Raw genomic sequence first — 17,834 nt, forward strand, 5'->3', positions numbered from 1 at the left:
TATGATTCTTAGTGTGGACACACACATGTGCCTACAGAGACGTGTTTATACCCGTAGAACTTATTCTCATAAATTTACATGTTTAATCACTTCCATGCTAGAGGTTGAAGTAATTCGAGTGCTTCAGTAACTAGGAAAATCACACTATTAACCAAATCAGTTCATACAAAACCTGTGCGCTAATCAGTTAAGAAGACAGGAAAGTCCACCTAAAACAGCTTAGGCAGTGGCTCTGAGCAATGCATAATGTTTAATGCATAGGTTAGAAATGCCAAAGCCACACCTACACATTCTGCTGGTGGTAGGGTGATAAAAAACACATAGATAACATTATTTCCATTGACAAACTTCACATATACAAAATAGTGGCTTTATTGTTTATTAAATTAGATGCTGTCACAGTGTAATCATCCCTGCAGCCATACCAAACCCAACAGTACGTCAGATGTATTTCTGTGGAGGAGTTAAAGAAGGAAGAGAACTGAGGTGCAGCAGAGAAGCAATATAGCCCCATAAATAGTGGTGTGAGAAATAATTAATCCACGTATGTGAAAACAGACATTATAACCGCAGCCAGTGAAATCCTCAAAAATACCATGACAGGACTAAGTTACATCCTTGTGCCTTGAACACACAACAGCCAGGATGTCACTCAGTTGCCTAAATATGGGTGTCTGGTGCCACTTGAGATGCTGTAGGGCATCCCTGGGATCCCCCTGAAGGGCTGGGGGATGGAACAGGGACACTACTGCAGACATGTGCTCTCCTGGAGCAGCAACAAGAGTCCAGAAAGGAACTGTGCACTAGCTGCCTGTGTTAAGGCAAGCGTATTCCATTCACAAAATGACCAGAAATTAACAGTACTGAAATCTGTGTATTAAAGTCTTAACACTACTCTTCCTAGATACTAATTTCAATACAAAATTGGGCTTTGTTAAATAAAAAAATAGCAAATTTATATGACCCAAAATTGTGAACAATAGTTTGTAGTGCTCCTAAACCATGTAGGAATTTGTGGTGTTTTTAATTTCAGCACTATTTACCCTGAAGTTCAGCTTATCCTCATACAGAAGAACTGACTGTTCCTAGCTTCTTCCTGAGATGCACCTTTACCAGAGGAAATACAGAAGAGTGCCATCCAAAGTCATATTATACTGCAAGTGTGTTTAGGACCCCCATTTCCTATATGCAGGAAGGCAGCATCAAGTATTTCAGCAGGGTGTTGAAGTGACGTGACTCTAGGATTGAGCTCTACCAAGTAGACAGACACAGACACCTATGGAGAGCAGCCAATCCCACCTATGTGGGACTGGATCTCATTCCATGTATGCCTTGTGCACCGCTACGCTGATGATCATGCACTTGAAAAATTATGACAACTCTTGTCATGTAGCAACTAATAAATTCTGAATGTAAGCAAGCAAGAGGGAAACAATCTGCAGAGAAACAGTCAAATAAGCATATCTGTCCTCCTTCACTCTGGAGGACTTACAATAGTGAGAATATCTATCTTACATCTGTTGTGTTCTTCCTGGTAGAAACCAGCACAACCCAAGAGCCAAAATTTCCCTGCGGCAATTCCAGGCTGCTAATAAACAAGACGTTGCCTACCGAACTGTGCATTGCTTTTAAACTGGAATGCAGAAAGATGTTGATCATGGAGCAGCCTCCTGCTTGAGTTTGGAGGTTTTCATTATTTTGTTCACTTAAATTTGAAGCCTTTCTCTAAAATGACAGAACTAAACTTAAAGACACTTGAATTAAAAAAAGGAAAGAAAACCCCAACATTGCCTGAGAGTTTTTTCACACTGCATTTGCCCTTGTCCCCAGACACTGGTACAACCACACTATTATAGTACCAATAGTTTAAATTGCAGCTTGCGCTAATACTGGAAACAAACCCTCATCAACCACCAACACAGGCATGTATGGAAAAAAGCTATCGTAGAATCATAGAATAGTTATGGTTGGAAAGGACCTTAAGATCATCAAGTTCCACCCCCCTGCCATGGGCAGGGGCACCTCCCACTAAACCATATCACCCAAAGCTCTGTCCAATCCGGCCTTGAACACCGTCAGGGATGGAGCATTCACAACTTCCTTGGGCAACCTGTTCCAGTGCCTCACCACCCTCACAGTAAAGAACTTCCTCCTTATATCCAATCTAAACTTCCCCTGTTTAAGTTTGAGCCCGTTACCCCTTGTCCCATCACTACAGTCCCTAATGAAGAGTCAAGAGCTATGACTCCTTTACCAACAAGAAGAAAAATGCTAACATTTTAGTGAGAAAAATCCTGAATTTCTATCTAGAATTTTAGAATTCTGATAGAATAATGCAAGTTCCAATACAGGCACTTTCCAACACAGGGACAGAAAACCATTCCAGGAAGTTCTTCCACCTCTCCGATTGCTGAAAATAAAACAAGTTACAACAATCTTGCATTATCTCCTCCACTTGTGTAGCTACTTAATACCAATACTTTTTGCTCTGTATCTGACTGTAATAAAATTTTAATTTAGCAGAAATCCAGGTGTTTTGGTAGATTTCTGATTATTTTTTTTTTCCACGCATCACCACAAGGCATAGATGTAATTGTTTTCTACTATCTTTACAGGAGATCTACAAAACCACATTATTGAAAGGTGCAGAAGCCTGAAAATAATTTGGGGTAATGAAGAGCTGCACTGTTTCATCAGAACACCACCTCTCCAGAAGCCACCAGTGATACAACAGTTTGGGGCTATAGGATGATTCTGATCATTCTCCATTACTTTCCTAAAAACCTACTTTTTCACTATTTAGAGGCACGCAGAAGCCAATTAGAAGAATGAAAGAAAGGAGTCTGGAAAAACACAATGTCTGAGAACAACCAACTCTGACTATGAAGTCAGACCACCAAACTGTATGTTCTTGCTAAGCACCACATGCATGAAAGTTGTATTTATTTGCATTAACCAAGCAATCCCTTGATGGAAACCTACAGTGCACAGTGCAGTCCTTGGCCACTCACTTTTGCACAGCTTTCTTCCCCCAGCGTACACCACAAAATGTCTAACAAAAAAGCACAGGAGATTAAACGACCTGGGTGTACAGTTGTGAAGCAGAAGGCAGAATGAGCTGCTTCATGATGGGTTTTAACAGGAGGGAGAAGGTACCAGAAGCCAGTTCAGGCTCTGTGATGTTACTACTCATATTGTGGCGGTAAGTCCATAGAAGAGCAGCAGTATACTGTCAGCAGCAGCCCCTGTCAGACGCCTGCCCCAAACCTTACTGCTCATCAGCTGTGCCCATAACAACAAGCCCCACACCCCATGCCTGCATCCAGCAGCCCACCCAGAGCTCCAGCCACAGTGGGCAGCAGCAGCACAACCTCACAAGTGATCTTTGCTGCCTCTAATTGCCACCAGACACTACCTGCCTACTTTGATGTTGAAAGACCTCTGGCAGCGATATGCGCCAGGGATTTACACTGCTGTAAGGAAGGAAGGAGTCTGTCACATCTACAGTGCTAGTGCAAAGGCAGTTAGCAAGGGCTTTGCTAGCTGGGATTGGTGAGAACTGTTGACTAAGACTTGAATCTCACAACAGACTGATGAAGGGAATAAATATTTCTCCACTGTGGTTCAAGGGCTGGTTGCTCTTCATGGAAAATCTTCTGCTAAACAATACTGAGGGATACAGAAATAGCCAGTGTACAACTGTGGATAGCGGCTTCTTTGCAGGATCAAAGTCAGACAAGACATGTTTGCTCCTTAGTCTGCAAACGTGGGCAAAATTAAATTCCTCCACATCTAATCTTGGGAGCCCATCACTTGCTTATTATTTAGACAAGTCGAAGAATGGGTTTCACCTTAACCTCTGAAGCAGGGAAAGCTCTCCCCTGTACCACCCACACTCCCGCTCTGCTCCCTCACTGCTGCAAGTGTTTTTGTTACTATGGCAGAATAATATTAGGACAACGATGAGGAAAATAAACTCTCTCCAGTATGATGGATGTGCCTTCATTTCAGACATACATCTAGTCAGCCATGTGCTAGAACAAAACTGACCTTTAGCAGGACTAGATTTCACTGACTCAGTTTTGTGTTTTTTGGAGACCTCACCCCATTTATTTTGTTCTGTTTGCCGTTTCTGCAGTTTCCAGCTGATAAAGCTTTCACCACGACTCACCTTTCCAGTGGAAGCAGGCTGCAAAAAAAATATTCAGCTCTGCAAGGCCAAAGGGTAGAGTCCTGCCTGAAGTCCTTCAGAGCAACAGGAAGGGCCCTCAGAAGAAACATTCCTGGAGAATGAGAATGGAGCTACTAGCTCTATGCTTTTTGCATGGTACAGAAGCCTGTTGTATGTTCTTCATCATTCCCAGGGCCCTTTGGGTTTGTCATGTTTCCAGAACTTCATTAATGAAGAAAAGGCAGAAGGACTCGCACCTCTGATTTCGCTGCTCAGCATTTTAAAAGGAAATAAAGTGACCCATGTGGAAGCGAAACACAACTGAGAGTCACAGTCATACCAGCTGTTTCTATTTTCAAACCAATGCTTTATGCCTTGTAATGATATCAGAGGAGCAATGATTTCCAATAGCATCCTTCTCACCCTTCCTTTTGTTGAGCTTACCAAAGAGAGAAGCACAAAGCATACCTGATTAGTGCTTTTATTTCTACTTCCCAAGTAGGGAATTAAACTCTCAACCTGGAATGAGACCTCTGCATTCCAAAGAGCAGTATCCATTCAGTTTCAGAGAGCTACACCATTAATCCAAAGCAGACACAAGAAAGCACCAATTGTAGCTCTGCTGATGAGTTTATCAAGGTTAGCTACTAAGCAAGAAAAGGCTGGTATGAAAGGCATGGCCTAAGGCCCAGCTTTATGTGACAGCAGTATTAGAAACTGGGAAAATGAGAATGCCTGATAAAAAGTGGAGCCTCTAAATACGCTTTAGCTACAGAAAAGCAGCAGTTTTTCTCCTCTGCCTCAGAGTTAGACCTTCCATGGGGGAAATACAAGCAGCGAGGCATCTTTCCTGCCACTATTTCCACAGCTTACATCTTCCTAGAATAACATTTACCACCATTTCCTTTCTCGTGTATCTCCTTTGCACCAAAAAGACAGACACCGTTATGGGGCTTTCCCCTGCAGCAGCATGCTGGAGCCGGTGTGACTCCCTGTAGTGTTATTGCACTGGGGCTAGAAACTGCCGTGAATTGGGGTACAGCAACACACCTTCATCAGGTTTTGGAAGGGCAGAAGGAAAATGAACATTCAGATAAGCTTATTCACAGGAGAAGCTAGTAAAGTGAAAGTTTACCTTAATACTCTGCAAAGGATGAGGACATTGCTTTTGAGAATGTTAGCAAGATGTGAGAAAAACCTGTTTAATAGCCAGACAGCGGCATATCAGGAGCCAATCATGATGGACAGCAAAATGCTTGAAAAAAATAGATAGAAAATAAATACAATCTATACGTTTGAAAAGTAAACATGCAAGCTTTGCATGCTTTTCATATGCTCAATGGTGACTTCAGTCATATGCAGCTGTATCCACAACATTTGGAGAACAAGCAAAATCATCTTATTGTTCAAAACAGAACATGAGCTGTTTCGTGAGACAAGCTCCAAGTATAAAATTAAAAATAACCCCACATTTTTCTAAAACTCTGAAATTATGCTGCTAGTAAACTAGAGTTCAATAGCAATAGCTGTTGAGGCTGGAGAAATTACCATCGTGTTGCTATCTAATCTCTCCCCAGAAGTCAAGAATTATGACTAAACCCTTCCAACATAGATATAGCCTGAAATTCTATGTCAGAAGTATGTCCAATTGCATTTGGCAACCCTTAGTCAAGAGAGAGGCTGACTATAATTGGATGAATATTTGAAGTGCTTCATTATTCATGTAGGAAGGCTAGGTAAAAACTGTTTTGCAGTCCCAAGACACTGGAGGGTGTGTGTTATTGGGTAATAACCAATTAGGAACGTTGACAGCACTCTGCCTTTAGGATCACCCTGGCCAACAAAGCACCTGGGTGTATGTTGTTGTGCAAAGGCACACACCCACTGCCTACTGTTCAGTTTATTTAAGCAAACCTTTTACCAAAGGAAATGGAGGACACCCCAAAGGATATGCATTTGACAACTCCGTTGCATTCCAAAATACTGCTTCTTCATTCTTCCCTTTGCTCTTCAAAAATATTTCTTTTCTTTTTTTATTTCAACAGCACTTTTGAATTATTATACTACTGGTTATTGGAAACAAATCTGGTCTATCTTTTATTGCATATAATCTACCAAAGAGCAACATCCTTATTATTTGTAGCAAGGAAACACCAACAGCAAAAGATCAGCTCCTAACCACATAATCTGGTAAAACACACCACTATGACATTAAGTAAATACTGTAAACTCAGAACAACAGAAATCAAAGTTCTTCCTTTCATGCTAGTCTATGAAAAACATGTGAATCATTAGCACAGACATGCAAAAGATTTAAAAACTAACAGTTCTGATGCTTGCTCACAAAACCAGAAATTCAACACCAATGCAGCTCATGAGAGATAGTCCAACCCTTTCACTACCTCCCAGCACAAGGTAAAAGGCATTGATGGTACAAACACGGTTTTTCCTTTCCTCTTTTCTTTTTTGAAAGTTTGTATTCTGATTGAAAACAAAGCAATTCTCATACGAGATGCCTAATAGGACATTCATGCCTACAAATGAAACATTCAAAACTTTACCTGAACAATTTACCTGTTTCAAACCCACAAAATATGAATTCAATTTGTTGCAAAGAGGAACATACCAGTTTTTTCTGCAGCTCTCATTTTCTGTCTTGTATCATATTTAGCCTGTCCTGTGGCATGGAGAGTACTGCAGCATCTTCACTAAAATCCCACAAATGTCACCTCTTCCTTTCCCCCACGTACCACCAAGACGATGTTTTGATGAAAGATCATCCACAGGCCCTCAAGATAATGGATTCAATGGGATACACTTAAAAGATCATTTTTCTCCCTCGTATTGACTACTTGCGCTGCTCTAAGACAGGAAGGGCTTTCATTTTTTATGTAAGCTGTAAGACCCCGAGGGCCCTCTAAACTGTTTCAGAGGGATCAATTTTCAGATGAGTAGAAGGGGCCCAGCAGGCCTTCACAGTTTGGAATACCTTCTTCCCTGCAGATCCCCGACAAGTTTGGGCAAACCTAACACCAGCTCCCAGCAGAGCAGCTCTTTGGCATGGCAGCGTTTCCCACTGTTTAGGATTTGTGGTTAGCATTCACACAGAACTGTAATTTATAGTATGCATTCAGGGAACAAAATAAGAAAACACTAGTTTTGCAGAAGCAAAATAATCAGTACTGCTGATGAGATAAACAGCAACAGAGCTGCTACGCAAAGCAGCGCTTGGCACTGGCGTAGCGGCAGGAAACCATTACCCCGTGACAAGGGTTTAATACACTGACATTGTTGCAATTACATCCAGGCAACCTAACAAAACAAATTCATTATATGGCACAAAATATTTCCAATTCAACATTGCAACATTTATTTTTTAATTGCAGCACAAAGACGACTTTTGGGGTGTGGAAGTACGTAATCCATCATTTGCTCTGAAGTGACACACTTATGGCAAGTGCTGTGCATTATAACTTTCTATGCCACAGTAAGCAACTACAAGCAATTTCTTAGGCAAGGAATGTGAAGGGTTTGGGTGTGGTCCTGGGAGATGCTGCTTATCCCTCCATCTCCCTCCGTGTCAGCGGGAGCCCAAGGCAAGCCACATATTGCTGCACTGGGACTTCAGTCACTCCTCCCATTTTACACGTTACAGAGCTTGTGACAGCTCTCTACTCATATAAAAAGAGGTTTCACCGTTCAAATACGGCCTGTGCAAGAACACAAATACGATTTTTAATTAAAAGGAATGGGATTTTAATAGGTCACTTAAAGAACAATTATGTCTACTACTTGACTGACAGGCATGTCATATTTTACTATGAAAACCCCACTGGGGTACAGGAGGTAGAATTAATCTTTATAAATTGATGAACTGCTGAAGTATACCCCATTACATTTGATATTGCTACACTCGACCGTTTCATCTTACGAACAAAACCCCTGCCTCTTTCCATTACTCTTCCCTTTCACCTTTTTTAATCCTTCTCAAACAGAAAGTTTTTGATTCACAGCAGCTGAGCTGCCGGTGCTGCTCTCCTTCACTGAGTGCCAGTTCTGCAAGATGCAGCAGTGTGTAGAAATGTAAAAGATAGGTCTTCACTAATTAGCTTGGGTACCAGACACAGCACAGCTGAGTTAGCTGGAAGCAGGATAAATGAGTCCAGGTGGAGCGCTGCGCTATATTGCTTTGAGCACCAGAGCTAGTCCAAGCATCTACACACACTGCACTGCACAGTGGAAGGACTGGGTGGGAAGGTGACTTTGAGACCACTACTTTCCTACAGGGGTGCCCCTACAAATCATGCCACAAGAAGCAGCTACAAACTCAGCTTACGTGCTTTTAAACTGTTGCAGGAAACCCTCAGTTCTCTGAAGCAGGCAGAAAATGCCTAGAAAATTGTCCAAATGAAGTGTAGAGACAACTGTGCTGGAAGAGTCCTAAAGAAACAAGCTAATGTACACACTGCAGCTGGAAACAGTTTATTTGATTACTGATTCAAAGATTCAATGAAAGAGATTAGTATCAATGAGTCTCAGAGCATCCTTTCAACTGGTGTCACTAAGAGTGAAAGCATCATCTGAGATATCTATAAAATATGCTTGCTACTTAACAACTCAAAGAAAGCCCACCATTATAAGCCAGAAAACCAAGGATGTGTGGGGAGAAAGGGGCAATCAAGGAGGCAATCTGCCTTGATCTGGTCAAGTAAAGATCACTTGTGACCTTTATGAGCTCTGATACCTTCCATCAGAGATAGAAAAGTGTAGTTGAAAAAGAAATGAAGACAAAGCAATGAGGGAATTCAGATGATAAAAGTAAGGTCAATGCTCAAAGCAAAATGGGAACAGAAGCAAGATACTAAAGGGCAGGCATCAAAGACACAGCGACATCCTGAGAGTTGTAGACTAGGGTGGAAAGAAAGACTGAGAACAAAACAAAAGCTTGCCAGATTACGGTTGTCTGGTTATAACATTTGAATAAACTGCAGACCAGTTAGTTAGAGGAAACATTCATGTAACAGAAACTGGTGACGTTCCCCTGGCCAACACAGCATTTATGCTATATTTGCATTAAAACAAATGCACATAAGCATTTGTCCTAAGCAATTTTTGCCATTTCCTATGCAGTCTTTGCAAATACATCCCCAAATGCTAAACAGACTTGTATATGTGAAACACAGCCAGCAGGTTGATCATTACCAGAAAGAAGTAAGCCAGAAATTGGAATCTATATCCTAAAGCTCCAAACACACCCAAGAGATGGACGGGTGTTGACGGTAAAACTGGAAGCCAAATGTTTACTTCTACAATTACGTACTTACTAGATGCCAATTTGCTTAGCAACTATACTGCAAGCAGTTTATGTGGGAGCAGGATAAGAACCTAGTGCTAACATACAGAATATACAGAGGTTTCTGAGTTCAAGGACTGAGTAAAGCAAAAGGCAAAGCAACCCACTGAACCTTAAGGATACAGCTGAAACCTAGACCCTATCAGAAATGACTGATAAGCAGAATACTTCAGTGACATCTCAGTTTCTAATGGGCTTTTCCTTATCAGACCAGCAAGACACATAGACTCAACACCCCTTTTTTTCTTCCCACATATTTTTTTGGTCAGAACGAGAAATACTGCTTGGGTGCCTTCAGCTACTGGGTAGAAAAAAATACAAACACTACAACAATAAATTGTTTCTCATTGATGAATTTCCATCCACAATGCTTATATCAAGCAGCCTTTGCAATGAAAGGATTTCTCAGAGCACAAACCCTTCACATAGTTATTGACAACCTCCCCTCTGACTTACAGGTTGATCCAAACCATACAACATCACATGAGCCCAGTGGGAAAGGCATCTATGAGCCATACTGACAATATGGATATGGATTTTCTTCTTTCCCCTCAAGAAATATGTTTGTTACTTCAGAAGACTACTAGCCTCATAAACAAGGAGCTGAGGCTCTTAGCTCTGTAACATTCCTGAATGTGGACATTTATCCCCCTGGATATTTCCATCCACAGTCATAGCCATGCAGCCATAGTTAAGCATAGTATGAACCCCTGCAATATTGAGTCTGCATATCTACTTTCTCTGCGTCTGCATATATGTAAAGAGTACTGTAGCAATCCTCTCTCTTGATTTTGCTGTCATTTTAGACATTTGAGTGCACAAGCATTGAACAAGTACAAAACACCGCTTTTTATCCTCCAAATAAATAACACACAAACCCACTTTTACTGACACAAACCCACTTTTACTGACAGGAAAGCAACAGCTCCATGGCCTGTTTCAGTAGACTGACCACCAGTTACTGACCACACGATATGAAAACCTGCTAGTCTGATCATGCTATTTCTTCTACCTAGTCACCGGCCACAAACAGCAGCAACAACTTGCTGACCTTGCAAGTTAGGCATATTACAGGACTAACATTTGGAAAATACTCACTTCTATTGAGGCAACAGTGATGACTGACCTGTGGTTATCATTAATTGAGGCAAAATAAGGTCAACGTATACCCTAAATTCAATATACACACCTAGAGATACAATTAATCTTGGTCAGCCAAGACCAGAAAACACCCCTCTGAGCTCTTCATTTATATGTGTGTTACAGGAGATTTCTCTTTACAATATCAGTTGTCTAAATTCTCTGAATTTCTTGAAATACGCATGATTTCTACTAGCACTGACAGTTCAGTTTTTATTTTGCCTCCCCAAAACCAACCAACTATACTGCCTAACTGCATTGAGTCTGGTCCTCATGAATCCACATTTAGGTTTTTACTAATACATGTTAGTGATGAGAAACAGCTGATGATGTTGGTGTATCTCAGTTACCGGCATCTATAAATATTTATGCTTAGAGATAGTAATCTGTTACACTTTCAATCAACATCCCAAAGCATTTTACAAATTGCTTTTTTGTTAACCTCAGTAGGAAGCAACTCAAGTTCAAAGTCAAATCAAATATCTTCGGTCACAGAGCGGGTCAGTGAGAGAGTCAATGTATTTCCCTATCCCAAGCCCTCCTTTTCCCTTGCCACAAGACCATGCAGTGATCAAGCAATGAAATATAAAAGGTAACTAGATGAGCAGTTTGAGAGGTACTAAGGTGATTATGAAACTTGTGATGGGGCTGCTCTTGTGGAGGTGTTCCAGAGAGAGATCTGCCCTCACCACAACAGATCTCCTGCGAACCAGAAGTCTCCAGCATGGTGTTGCAACCTGCAGAAGTCTGAACTAAGGGCCATGTCAGTGTCTTATTTTGGAAACAAGGATGCTGTACAGACAACAGAACCTGCCAAAGGTCTGGAACAGGTAAACAGTGCCAGCCTGCCTCATTCTTAGCAAGTCCCTGGAGGTCTACCTATGTAACCTATGCAGGATAAGTCGCACTTGCAAACCGTCAAAAAAAGGTAAGGACAGTCTGGGCATTCTCCTACGTAATTCTGTGCTCCTGATGCAAAAAAAAAAAAACAACAAACCAACCCTTACCAACCCCCCCAAAATGCCAGTTTTCTAACTGGATTCAAGTATGTGAAATTTAATTTCCCTGAGGGCTGAGAGTGAAGATTGGGTAAGAAAACTGGGACACGAATGGATTGGTTCATATGAAAACCTGAAACAGCCCTGGGCAGAAATTTGGAAGTATTGTGAAATACCATATAAGAAGAACCCATCTTCATATGTAGGGAGCAACTCAAGATGGGAGATGTAGCAATGCAAACAGATATCTCAAAATGTTCTACAAATAAATACATGGTAGGTTTTAAATGAAATTTTTTGGTGGGAATACAAGATGCAGTAATCCAATTCCATGGTGTTACACAAATATTTGTACCAGATGACTTGGACAGAACTAATTAAAAAGTCCAGATGCTTTGAACGTATGAGATAGATAGATAAGATAGATAGCAGACAACACTGCTGATATTGCTGATATCAGAGATACCAGACAGCTGATACTCATACGATCAAAATTAAATGTCTTCCCATTTAGTTCTGATAGTCAGTTGAAGATGTTTTAGCCTGGTGCACAATAGCTCTCAGCATTAAAGCTGAGAGATGTAGGAATGCAAACTCCAAGCAAAGGGTTCAATGCTACTGCAAGATGATAATGCACTGATAGGCTGCTCAGGTTCAAATATCAGAACTAAGAGACCTGTGCTTCCTCTACTCATAGTCAAAATCCTAAAACTTCAACCCATTTTCCTCAAACTCTAGGGCACAATTCGACAGCATATATGTGCCTCGGCACTCAGGGGGGAAAGGCTCCTTTAGTAGGCCCACATCCATCTTCCCTGGAATAAAAAAAATTGATTTTTTTTCTGGGCAGTGAAAAGCAGACCTATTTTTTAAAATCTTTACTTTCAACCCCACTCCCCCCCTCAAAAAATAATAAAGAAAATAGTGAACCCAGGTCTTAATAACTTTATGTTGCCAAATATCATCCTGCCAACTTAAAGTAAAACAAAGGTTGTTGAGGAAGGCATGATCTGCTCAAAACAGAACAATTTCCGAAACCATAAGACTCCGCACAGAATAGAAATAATTTATGTGGTCTGTTCACAGGGACATATGAATAACCATCAGTCAACATCTCAAAAACAGGAGGAACAATCTGTACATGGGTGAATGCATGGAGGTCTACAGTTGGTGGAAAGCGTTGCACAAAAGGACACCTGCCCCCTTCTCAGGCATTTAAAGGAAATCACTATTTTTTTTAGCAGACTGACCTTACATTAGGTCTTCTTGGTAGATATGCTGATTCAAAGTCTCTCTTCTTGAAGCCTAAATCTGGCAAATTGTGTTATTCAGCTGCATGAGATCATATCTGAAGAATGGTCTCACTGGTGCCTCAGGAATACCTGAAGCCTATTGATGAGATAAAATAATGATATGGGATCATCTGGTGGAAACAGTAGGTTCTTGTTGGACTGGAAGATAACTGGGCTCCTTTGAATTCTATGCTACTGGATTTTTAAAGGATTTTTTTTTTTTTTAGCATGATTTCAGCTTCAGAATTCAAAACTCTAGGATTACTTGATTCAAACCATCTATTTGATAAGCTGCTTGTCTGTTGGATTGCTTCACTGTACCAGTCTTTGGCCAAAACACTGATTCCTCGGGTTCTTCAATCACAAGAGCATTGGAAAGAAGCCCTCAAGGGTATCTCCGTAGCAAAGCAGAGGGACCCAGCATCAGTAGTAAGACACTTTTATGGTAACACCCAGGTTTCATTGAAGGAAGGAATGGATACCTGCCAGTAGGCATTTTACTTATCAAGGAACAAAACAGGTTGGGGGATCTACCAAAAGAATTACAGAAAATGAGCCCTGTAAGCTACAAGTGTTCACCTGATACCATTTAAGAAAGCCTGTTTTTAAAGTACTCTTTCCAGTTCCTATTCTGCTGTCCAGGAAGGAGAAAATAAAGAGGCACAAGATGAGATGCTGTTGAACCCAAAAGGAGAAGAAAGAGTACACTTGATCCTACAAAGAGACTGCTCTACTGGGACAGGTCTCCTTCACACCAGCAAGTCACAGTGACTCCAAAGCTGCTGGTTTGGATATCACCCTTTCAATCTCGCAAAGAAAGATGACTCTGGTACCTGGGCCACAGATGAAAGGTTCATTTTAGGCTTCTGGCCCTTAGACTACATGTAATACGAGTCAGAAGCCTAATGACTTTCATGTCTCAACCTGCTAGATGCTGGAGCCTGCAACCTATGCCTTGACTCATCCCTGGAGCAGTGCTCTTTCAGGCAAGATAATGAAGACCTTACTTTTCATAGACAATACTTCATGTGACAGTAAGCCTCAGGAGGCTTCGGCTGGCCAAAGATATCTATGAGACCCTGCCTTAGTTTTCACCTCATTCACACACACACAATATTGGCAGAAAAGGAAAACATACAAGCAATGTTGACCAAATCCTTGGATTAACTAACAAAATCAGACTGTAGATATAGACTTGACTGGGTTAGGCTCCAAGAAACAATCTGTATTAAAATCTAAATATTATTGGATAATTTGTACCCAGCAGTGACTGTAGATACATATGTATGTACACACACATAACCATTCCAAAAAAACATGCTCAGGTAAAATCTCACAGACAAAGCCCAAATGACTGTATCATGATTGCCACCTTATTGCTTCATGCCATCATCTTGACATCCAAATGAGTTTAATAGCTGCTCTTTTGAAGATTCTAATGTTAAAAAAAGAAATGAAAAAATCAAGTTCTGGAAGTGGCTGGGAATTCCAGGTTCTAACAGCTATGCTGGAAATATTCACTCATCAAGGGGTTCAAAAGACACTTACTGTCAGAACTGAAACACAAACGCATGTCAGAACGACTTGAAACAAAATGACTATAACTCGGAGCTTGGGTTTTCTTCAAACTATGTTTGAAGAGGTTTAAAACGCTTAATTTATTAAACCAGCTTTGATACTAGAGGCATAGCTCCCACTTTCAAGTGCTACAATGGCTGAATTGAACACAGAATACATTAAGCCTAAATTCCACTGCCACCATACACAGTTATGAAAGACATTTTAGTGTTTCTTCACTTAAAGTAACATGCAGTCTTGTGAATTTGACCTGGAAGTAGAAGGTGCATGTATTAATAGACGCAGTGTCCCATATTGCACACGCAACAGTTTCAGACGCCATCTCTACTCCAACTACTAAAAAACCACTAAATAATCACAACTCCTCGCAGCTGAACACAAACAGCTCCTAAAAAAAAGTTTCCCAAAATTACAGATTTTGTTTTCGAAGAACAGTTCAAGTTTTTCCAGACATTGTTTCAATCTATCCTCGTGGGCCTATGCTTTGGTGTGGCTTCTATTACTTCCCTCTGCCTGGACTTCTTTAAGGAGCTTGTCTTAAGAAAGGCCATGTGTCCAGCTGTTTCTCTTTATTTGCTGTTCTCTTCCTCTTGGCCTGTCAACTCCCAGTGTCAGAAACACTACTCCAGTCCCACCTAAAACTATACAGGCAATGCTTCAGAGACAGTAGTACCAGTGAAACCCATGCTTAGAATGAAATCCTGTGAAGCATGCCTTACATCCTTTGGAGAGGCAAGTCAAGAGTTGCAGGATCAAGAAAAATGCTAGAAAGATCAGGAAGGTAACGCTGCCTTCCCTCTATTGTAGTATTGGTATAGACTACTACTGTGGACGCAATCAACCTGCTGACCAGTAACCAACTCTCAGAATTACAGTATCACTATAGTGTTTGTCTGCCATCACCACAATGTAATATCCACACACCCTGTGTTCAATGCACTGTTGTTTTCTTAAAGCTACACTCTTATTTCATCAATTCTATATACTCTGTTCATGCATGCAGAAGTTTTCTAAGTGCTAAATACTAGTAAGCTACCAGAGTCACAAAAGTTTAATTCAGGAGGTAGGTGAGAGTTAAAAGTCTAATTATTTGAAAAGTCCTAAGATTCTATAAAAAGTATTCAGTTAACGCTGTTCTATATTTGCTACATTCAACCTTGCCTTTACCTCAAGTGGCACATCTGAGTTACACATGCAGGAGAGCGGTTACGGTTCCAAAAGAAACAAAATAAATACCCCAACACCCCCACCTTTGGACTTAAGTGCAATATCACTACAGGTTTTGAATGTAATAAACCGCAGAACGGGTGCCTTGGCACAAAACCAGAATTCTAGGTGGTAGAACATAAGTGCTCTTTACTATCAACTTCATTTTAGTGTACACACACAGGGATTTGCAGAAGTGCCATTTGTCTGAAACACAGTGGAACAGGGAAAGAAAAGTCAGTCTCTAACCTCTTATGAACAAAGAAACCTAATTTAATTTTGAAACAAAAGAAACTAAATTTATCATTCTGAGACAGCCCCAGGACATCTAAGCATGAAATGGAAGAAAAGGAGTTGCCAAAGACATGCAGAACAAGCTTTTTAAAATTACCTGGAATCGGGATATTTTGTAAGCGTGGCCAAGCTGCTGGTATACATGTGACCACCCACATCAATGTGAACTGGTGCATTGGATTTTGTGAGCTGTGCTGGAGTAGGGATGCCTTGATTGTTCAATGGAGATGCAGGGGATCTAGTGATCAGAGGTCTTGACATATTGGGCCGACTGTCCTGTGAAGAGATAGACCTGGGTTAATGATCTCCTTAAAAACCTCACAGAAATCCACAGTCTCGAGTCAATAGCACTGCCTCATAGTCTCAGCTGCTCATGACTTTTATCTTATTAAAGCACAGACAAATATTTGGCAGTTTTTAAAAAAATCAATTCAGCTCTTACTGGCTACATTTTAAATAAGTGGGGCAAAATGCAGTGATAAAACCCACAAAGTAGAAACCATGTTCAATGAAACAAGTTTTTCCTGAATACTGCTCATGACAGACAATCCATAACAAAAGAAGAAAGGTCATTTTTGTACTTAAGAGCTGATAAAGACTCTGACAGAAAGAGTTGCAGAAGAAAGACCGTGAAAATTACTATTTTGTTAAGACAACCCCAGGTAGACTTTCTGTTCCTTCCCAATCCCTCCATCGCTGCCGTACAGTCAGAACATAAATACAAACCCTCAACTCCTCCATCCTGCACACTCTTCTCTCGAACTCCCAATTCACATAGCACGGAAACAGAAGCAGAAACACCTGGACTAGTCAACTGCTCATGGACTGCAGACCACTGGACATCGGCAGCCTTTGAGAAAGACATTTTCCATTTAAAAGTTATACGTATGGCAACAGATGCCCCCACGTGCCCACATAGGCTGCAGGTCGGAGCGACTTCCCGAGGCAGGCGAGCTCCAGGAGCGGAGCGGGAGCCAACGCTTTGCTGGTGAAACCAACTTTTAGTCACAGAGGAAGAGATGTAACGCCAGCAAACAGCAGACACAGCCTGCGCGCGCGGCGGGTGGGGCAGGGCAGGGCGATTTGCCGGAGCCAGTAAGGCAGGCTGCATTCAAAGTTGGGGATTAAAATAGAAATGCATTCAAGAGCGGTTTTGAGACAACCCGCTTTCGACTGAAGGAAAGCTCTGTATGGGGTGGAATCTTATAGGGATGCCCTGAGAACTAAAAGCTCTTGCAAATTACTAAGTTTTACATTTAAAAGGTAAGCAAAGCAGCAAGAAGCCAGATACACTTCATCACAAACCTCTCTTTGTTCTTTCAACACGTCTTTCAGCTGCAAAATGGAATGGATTCCTTGTAAACATCTCTGCAAAGCTGGGCAGCAAGCCTTGCAGAAGTGGAGCATGGCCGTGAGAGTTACGGGGTATTCAGACTAGCAAAGCCTGTTGCCACTGAAAACATAATTTCCCCATTTTTCATGCCTGTTAAGAGGCTCAAACCGTAAGGGCAGCGCAAGCCAGGTAAATGTCTAACTGAAATGATTTACAGGCCAATGTTGCACAATAAATCCAAGTAATATGTAACAAAAGGCACCTATAAACCACAAGGTACTTAACTAATTTTCTTTCATATACAAAAGCAAGCTTAGGTCAAATACTGATAAAAATGAAGGGGATGAAGAAAAACATCCAGTTTAGATGTCGGGGGGGGGGGGGGGGAAGGGAAGGAAGAGCTGTGTTTCTTCTGTTTCTTTATAAGCAGAAGTTAATATAAATCTGCAGAAATACCATGCTTAATCAC

General features: G+C 41.2%; 1 protein-coding gene across 8 annotated transcripts in view; it reads right to left on the minus strand.

Annotated features, from left to right (window-relative positions):
* KCTD1 (potassium channel tetramerization domain containing 1) overlaps positions 1–17,834 on the minus strand; it is a 99,187-nt gene that overhangs the window by 16,015 nt on the left and 65,338 nt on the right. For 7 of the 8 annotated variants that reach the window (XM_061360546.1, XM_061360542.1, XM_061360540.1 and 4 more), the window contains exon 2: positions 16,130–16,308. In XM_061360546.1, the coding sequence (XP_061216530.1) occupies positions 16,130–16,293 (164 nt within the window). In that variant the 5' untranslated portion in view covers positions 16,294–16,308. Of the gene's footprint in view, positions 1–16,129; positions 16,309–16,758; positions 17,002–17,834 lie in introns of those variants that run through there. The other variant, XM_061360541.1, reaches the window with a different exon arrangement.

The sequence above is a fragment of the Neopsephotus bourkii genome, unplaced genomic scaffold, assembly GCF_033783945.1.
Source record: "Neopsephotus bourkii isolate Nb327-2 ecotype Australia unplaced genomic scaffold, CSIRO-AGI_Nbou_v1 NB_1027, whole genome shotgun sequence".
In the NCBI taxonomy this organism is placed as follows: Eukaryota; Metazoa; Chordata; class Aves; order Psittaciformes; family Psittacidae; genus Neopsephotus; species Neopsephotus bourkii.